Source organism: Solanum stenotomum, chromosome 8, assembly GCF_019186545.1.
Source record: "Solanum stenotomum isolate F172 chromosome 8, ASM1918654v1, whole genome shotgun sequence".
NCBI classification, from domain to species: Eukaryota; Viridiplantae; Streptophyta; class Magnoliopsida; order Solanales; family Solanaceae; genus Solanum; species Solanum stenotomum.
In genome coordinates, this window is record NC_064289.1 from 17,352,014 (window position 1) to 17,359,791 (window position 7,778).

At 31.9% G+C, this 7,778-nt stretch overlaps 2 protein-coding genes across 2 annotated transcripts in view; both read left to right on the forward strand.

Annotated features, from left to right (window-relative positions):
* LOC125874446 (uncharacterized) overlaps positions 1 to 7,778 on the forward strand; it is a 341,050-nt gene that overhangs the window by 321,449 nt on the left and 11,823 nt on the right. The window lies entirely within an intron of this gene.
* LOC125874444 (uncharacterized) lies at positions 4,335 to 5,241 on the forward strand. Its single transcript, XM_049555339.1, has one exon. It carries the CDS (start codon positions 4,355 to 4,357, stop codon positions 5,042 to 5,044), a length of 690 nt encoding a protein of 229 aa, XP_049411296.1. The 5' UTR covers positions 4,335 to 4,354; the 3' UTR covers positions 5,045 to 5,241.

Here is a 7,778-nt window from a genome sequence, read left to right on the forward strand (position 1 = left end):
TGGACTATTAACGACTAAATTTCCCCTCGCTAAAGAAATCTTTTCTTGTAGTGAAATTACTACAACTTTTTCAATCTTGAAATGAGTGGTTCTATTTTAGAGAAGAAAATTTGCACATTTGTTTTTCTTGGTCATATTCTATATAATAAATTAAGGATCTATCAATAAAATTAATGGCTTAAAATAATATTCTTAAATATATAAAACACGCATAAAAAATAATTATTAAAATTATGTTTTTTTTACTTTTACATAGATGTTGTTTTTAAGGTAAACAGTTAAATAACATAATTTTCTTAATTAACATCGACGGTAATATAAAATCAAGAGATTAATTCTAGTTAATAAGATGTTAGTCATATGTTTGCTATATATTACCTTGGATGTTATTACAAAAAAAATATTTATTAATATAAAATCTTGAGTTATTTGATTGAAAGTTCTAAAATACTTTTCATAAAAGATAAAGATAACTTTTCTATATATATAATTTAGAACCTTTTTTCTACTATCTTCATTATTATTTTAATTGAAAATAAAATTATAATTGCAACAAATTTTTTGTCTCACAATATTTTGGGGCCCTAATACCATTTACTGCCTTCACCATCGAGCCACTCATGTATTCATTCATAGGACCATGGTTAACATGAGTGTCAAATGGCGGGTTGGATTGAAATTAAAGATATTAAAATGGATTGAAATAGAAATCGAGTTGGGTCTTGATCCACTCAAGTTTACTTTGGATTCAAATGAGCTAAAAATTGAGTTGGATCATGAACCGCGCATCTTGACCCGCTTAATCTCAATAATTTTAGTATAAATTATAGGAACCACATATTATAAGTACTAAATAACATCGTATGTCTTCTAGTTTTCTATTTACCAAAAATCCCTTAAAAATGATGTTTGCGGGATACATAGCGTTGTGCACTAGATACATTAGGTTTGATACATTCCACATAGCGGGATACATAGCGTTGTGCACGGGATACATTAGGTTTGATACATTCCACATAGCGGGATACATAGCATTGTGCACGGGATATACATTCCACATAGCGGGATACATAGCGTTGTGCACGGGATACATAGCGTTTGATACATTCCACATAGCGGGATACATAGCGTTGTGCACGGGATACATGCGGGATACATAGGTAAAATAAGAGATTTTTGAAAATTTTGAAATAAGTAGGGATAAATAGATATTAAGGTAAGTAAAGGAGTGTAGTTAAGTAATTTGTCCATAATTTTAACATATTTGTTTAACTTTTACAACCACAATTTGAATTTCAACTCAATTTTTTTTAAAAAAAAAATAGTTACAAATGGATATATAAATCCTAAAAAATATAAAATATAGTAATTCATACTTTGATATAGAAACATACATACATAAATGAAAATAAAGAGTCTTAAAACAGGTTGAAATTGAAGATTAATTTGGACTCAATTGAAGATTCTCTTAAAATGGGTTGAGATTGAACCCAGTTCAAAATTATCTTGAGTCCAACCCTTAAAATTTTGATAGAATAAGACATGTTACCTATATTTAGGCTCATTTTTTACCAGGGGCATATCTAGAGGGGGTGTCGTGGTTCACGTGAACCCATGCTTCCCTCTCTAGATCATAAATGCAAATAAAGAGTCTTAAAACAGGTTGAAATTGAAGATTCTCTTAAAATGGGTTGAGATTGAACCTAATTCAAAATTATCTTGAGTCCAACCCTTAAAGTTTTGATAGAATAAGACATGTTACCTATATTATTTAGGCTCATTTTTTACCAGGGGCGTATCTAGAAGGGGTGTCGTGGGTTCACGTGAACCCATGCTCCCCTCTCTAGATCATATATAATAGTGTTATATTTTTTAAAAAAATATTTAATTATAGATGTGTGAACCCGCGTTCATAGTATCATATAATAATACGATGATGATTGGGTGCACCTCTTTAAGTGAGGATAAAAATTTAAGTCTTATATCTATCTTATCATTTTGAGTAACACCTCTCCAAGTGGTTATCGGTTACACTTTTGACGTTTCAATTAATTTATCTTTTTTTTTCCTTTAATCTTTCAAATTTTTCAAGTGTGTTACATTGAATGTTTCTAAAAGTTTTAGCACTGTAAAATTTTTATATAATTAAATCAAATGTGTATATTAAAATTTAAAACTAGTAGTATTATATATTTTAGACCTATAATTTTTAAAATTTAATGGTTCATATTAAGAACCTAAAAGTCAACCCGATCAAATTTATATTTAAGATGTATTTTTTCCTAATCGTACACGCATCTTGCCGAAATCTTGGATACGCCACTTTTTACGCCCCTAATTGTTAACCTCAGATATTAAGTACAGCCATTATGTGCAAGATACTTTGTAACATTAAAAAAAATAGAAGTAACATTTGTCATAACACCTATACAAATAAAAATACTAATCTATAGGATTATCACCCTAGTTAATTATGTTCATTAGCTGTCTTGGTTAGACAGGAATACTTCAAAATACAAATCTTAATGCCAGCTTTTTCATGATATCTAAAACATTGTGAACACTGCTAAAGGATAATTACCTCATAAAATATTTACTCATAGTTGATGTAAAGATAAAATATAATGTTTCTATTGAAAATATATCAAGAAATTAAGTGTATCACATGAATTACGATTAAAAAAATTAGTTATAATTAGGAAGCCCCTTTAAAGGGAGTTTAGGAAGAGCCAAGATCTGCATGTTCTGTTTAATTTTGTTGGGAAGTGAACAATCACATGGTTTGAAAATTAGCCTCATGTGCCCACATGCCTATAACTTCTCCAATGTCATTATGAACTCTCTGCTAGGTTATGTAGGGTCAAACTGCTAAAATATTTGTTTTACTCACTAATTAACTACTACATCTTTTTTTAATAACTAATTGTGATATTCGAGCTAATTATTCATGCAGATTTGGACTATTCTATCGAGTTTTGATTAATATAAATATCAAATAACTCTATCAACAATGTTTAGACATTTTCGAACGTAACGTCACTTACCATTTTAAATCATGATCTCTAAAAATTTGCCTATACGCATTATTGACTCCTAATTGACCTCACTTTGTGTTTGACAACCCTAACTATTTTCTTATGGTATGATAGGCTATAGAGTTGAGAGATCCAAAAAAATTGAAAGGAGACAGCGAAAGTCCAAAGAAGAAAAAATAATCAAATTCTTAGGAATTTTTTTGTTGAAGAATTGTTTTATTGTCTTGTATGCTTATATTATAAATATTGAATCCTTTTAAAGACAATAATAAGATTCCATGTTACTATTAGAAAAATCTCTCTTTTCGTACCAAAGTTGTCCATGCATGTGCCTTTCCATTTCTTTTTAAAAAGACAGCAAACAGCTCATTTGTTTCTATTTCACCAGACCACTTAGTTTAAATATATATATTCTCACCGTCCAAATATTTACTATTAGCATATACTAAAGAACCGTTAAAAAGAGTTCAGAAGTTCAATAACACACTACGACGCCCCAGAGATGGGGAGCAAGGATTTAGGGCGTGTTTGATACTAACGAAAATGTTTTCTAAGAAAATAAGTAAAATTTTATTTATTTTCTTGTGTTTGATATATAAGTTAAATTTATATATATATATAGTTTAGACAATATTATGCGAGATGGGGTGGGGTATGAATGCATGGGGATGGGGATGAGATGGGATAACGAGATAGAGGTGATGTGTGTTGAAGAATGAGAAGAACCAAATCAATTTATAATGTCATTTATATAATTTGTTTTTCCTACTTTTACTTTTAAAAGTCATTTTCCCTATTTTAAGAAACTTTTTTTTTTACTTTTAGAGAATTCATTTTCTAAATATTTTAATCAATCGAATATGGAAAAATAAAAAGCATTCTCAATAGAGAACACACCCTTATAGATTGTTTAATTCACGAAATAAGATCATGAATATCTCAGAATTAATTCATACTCTATTTAATTGATGATATTACTAATATATTTAAAAATAAATTTATACCTCAAACTTTGGTGTTAGCTTATCCTATTTGAAATGTGAGACAAATTAATCTCAAAATAATTTTATGCGCGAACAGAAAAATGCCCATGGATTCTAAAGTTTAAGACAGTAACATCAAGTAGTAGTAGTAAATTTCACTTCTATATATATTTAACGATTTTTCTAATAAAAATTAACTCTAAATTAAAATTATTGAGTTCGACCAAACTTGTACACTATTTCCCTGTGTTCCTCCCCTTATAAATGCAGAACTATTCTTGTTCTTACCTTTAGCCTACTCCATTTTCTCTTCCTCTTTTACTGATACAACTAAAAATGATGTCTTTAGAAACTGCATCTAGATCTGTTGATCCGAATTCGGGTCCTCGAATTTCCTTCTCCTCAGAATTTCTTGATGAGAAAAACTTCATATCCATTTGTCCAAATTCTCAACCAGAGAAAAAGCGCGAAAAAGAGCTTAATGCAGCAGAATTCGAGTTCCTATCCAGCAATTTCACAACCGGAAACATGACAACAGCCGACGAGCTAATTTTTGAAGGCAAACTACTTCCCTATTGGCAAATCCACCATGCTGAAAAACTCAACAAGATTAGTCTCAAAACAGAGCATGCTGAGGAACAAGTGAATGAAAAACAGGGGAATAGTAAAGAAGAACAGAGCAGGCCAGTAAATTGGTTTATCGATGAAGATCCATCTCCTAGACCACCAACATGCACTGTATTATGGAAAGAGTTATTAAGATTGAAAAAACAAAAACAAAGGCCTTCCTCATTATCACCTTCATCTTCATCATCCTCTTCTTCTTCGAGCGCGAATTCTGAAATTTCGCCCACAGATGAAAGCAAAGAGAAACATGTAGTGGACAAGATTAAGAAAAGATTGGAGAGATCTAAATCAGCAACTATAAGAGTAAGGCCTTTGATTAATGTGCCGATTTGCAGACAGGGGAAAAACAATGCAATACCACCTATTTTTCCTATTAAGAAAGGAAGAGTAGAGAGATGATCAGAGCAGAAATTGAAGGTTATCATCAGTTTTACTCAAATTTGTATAGATGTTCTATACTCTTCCCTTATTTTTTTAAAAAAATTATTTCATTTGGATTTAGATTAATGTTCCTTCTAAGGATATTATGATTGTGTTTCCATTTCTTGTAATGTATCAAAAACTTATTCCATTGTAATCCCACATTTTTAGCTTTTCAATTGTTTTTTTTATTACATCGGAAATCGGAGGTAAGGAAAGGGGAAATTGGAAGGAGATTAGAAAATAGAGAATTGAATCTTTATCAACAAGATGAACATTCACACAGTAAATCAATTGAGCTATTGAGATCTCGATATTTTTTTAACTACAGTATTTTATTTCAAAACAAGAAAAAGTGAACCATATAGTTGTTTTTTAGTTCATTATGAACCTTATGTCTCGTTGACTTTCATTATTAATTTTCTCCCTATGGAGGGGATATAACAAAGAAAACCTGCATACAATAACTGAAAAATTCTGTCAAATAAGTTTCATGGTGAATTACAGTAAAATACATTTTGAGGACAAATGAATCAAATATTCACTTTTCCGTTATAAGAAAAAAAACACAAGGTAAAAACCGTTGGGTCAAGAGATTTTAACGTTTCCAATTAAGTTTTCGCAACCAGCTCTCATCATCGTCATAATAAACACTCCAGCACTATCCCTAGCTAAAATCACCATGGGTCACTGTTTGAGTCTTTACGTACGTGTGAAGCAACCCATTGGAGGGCAGTCCAATAATTCTCTTAAGAGTGTATAATCAACAGACACACGACGATGTCATTTGATATTGAGAAAAGGATGGAAACAAGTACAACTATTGTAGGAAGATCCTGTTATTTCCGGTATACAGGTTAGTCAAAAATACAGAAACAGGAAAAAGATGAAATAGACAAAATATTTTTAATTCGAATCCGCAGAAATCACTGTGTTTCCTTAAGAAATTTAATCCCCTCACTGTATCCGAGATTGCAGATTAATTCCTCCCAAAATAAAACGGATTAACCTGTTAGAGAAGTAGCGGTACCACAAACTTCAATAACTTCAGCGAATGCAAGAACAGCAACAAGAGCACACACAGACTCAGTCAATCGACAATTTTGTTTATGTAAGAAAATGTATGCAGAGAGGAAAAAAATTTCAGTGTTTGAAAAACGAAAACGACCTCTTATATATAGCCATTAGCAGCAAGGAATGCGTCTGTTCAGACAAATCTGTTCAGACCCATTTTCTTTTTCAGAACGTTGTGTCTTTTGGGAAAAGTAACTACTTTTCGAAAGGAACAAATCCTTTCAAATGAATTTACCGTTACGCGCGAATTTCAAATAATTCGTTGCGAAATTAATTCTGTTATTTAACTAACATTCTGAATTAATTTATAAGAGAAAAGAAATGAATTAATAAGATTGATTAAATAAATTTTGTCCAAAAAATATTATCAACCACATCATTTGCCAAATTCAAATCCAAATCCAAATCCAAAGACGAAGCCGAGCGAGCGACGACGACGGCGCGAGGGGGCACCTTCTTCTTAACCCTTTAAGAACTAAAGGAAGTGTTTTCTAATATAAGGACAACAATTTCCTTTCTTCTACCAATATGGTAAAAATGACTTTTCATTTGCACTTTGCAATGTGACTTTTCATTTTTCCTCCAAAATTGGTTCCCCTATTTTTATTGGTTCTTCCACTTTCCATTTTCTCTTTTTATTTCTCATTCACACCTTGCTAAACCCAACAATCCCCCACATGAATGGGGAATGGCTATAGTTAAAATATATGCATGAAAAACTTGTGTGTCTTGTAAGTAAGGGTTAATCGCATCTGGATAAGTAGGTTTCCCTTTAAACTTTCCATAGTGAACATATATCGGTTATACTCGGTCAATCGGTAGATTCGATATCTTTGAACCGTCGAGCTTTGGTGTATACCTAGACAACATAAGTCACACAATCAACTCTTGAACTGTTTTTGGTTCTCATTGTTTTGTTCATTTCAGCCATGAACACATCTCGGTTAATAAGTGCTTAGAGAACTGGCCGTATCGAATTCTCCTTGAAGCGGCTTACACTTCACACTTACATATGTGGTTTCTAAATGTGTTATCCCGTAGATACACTATTTGATATACCATGTATCAAACTTAGAAACCATTAAAAAAGTCCTTATGACTTTATCATGGTTACTGAACATTGTCTTATCATGAGAATGGACATAAAATAATTTTTGACATGTTGAACCGTCATATATGACTTTGTTTTATCTCCTTGAACCTAGATCTTGGGATCTCCAGTCTTCTAGGTAGAGGTACCGCCACAATGACTTGTTCTCGGCCATAGTCCCATTCCCGTCGATGATCTCTTAACTCCTTCTCTAGTTAGGCCATTTATAAGTGGATCCGACAAATTATCATTTGACTTTACATAGTCAATTGTGATAAGTCCACTAGAGAGTAGTTATCTAACAAAGTTATGTCTTCGTCTTATGTGACGAGACTTCCCGTTATACATAACGTTTCCAGCCCTTCCTATTGCATCTTGACTATCGCAGTGTATGCATATAGGGGCCATTGGTTAGGGCCAAAACGGAACATCTTCTAAGAAATTTCGGAGTCATTCAGCTTCTTCACCTGCCTTGTGTAAGGCGATGAATTCAGACTCCATTGTAGAGCGAGCTATACATGTTTGTTTGGATGATTTCCAAGATATTGC

Bases quoted from the DNA above. Each gene is read 5' to 3' on its own strand.
- LOC125874444 (XM_049555339.1), top strand. From the start codon at position 4,355: ATGATGTCTTTAGAAACTGCATCTAGATCTGTTGATCCGAATTCGGGT.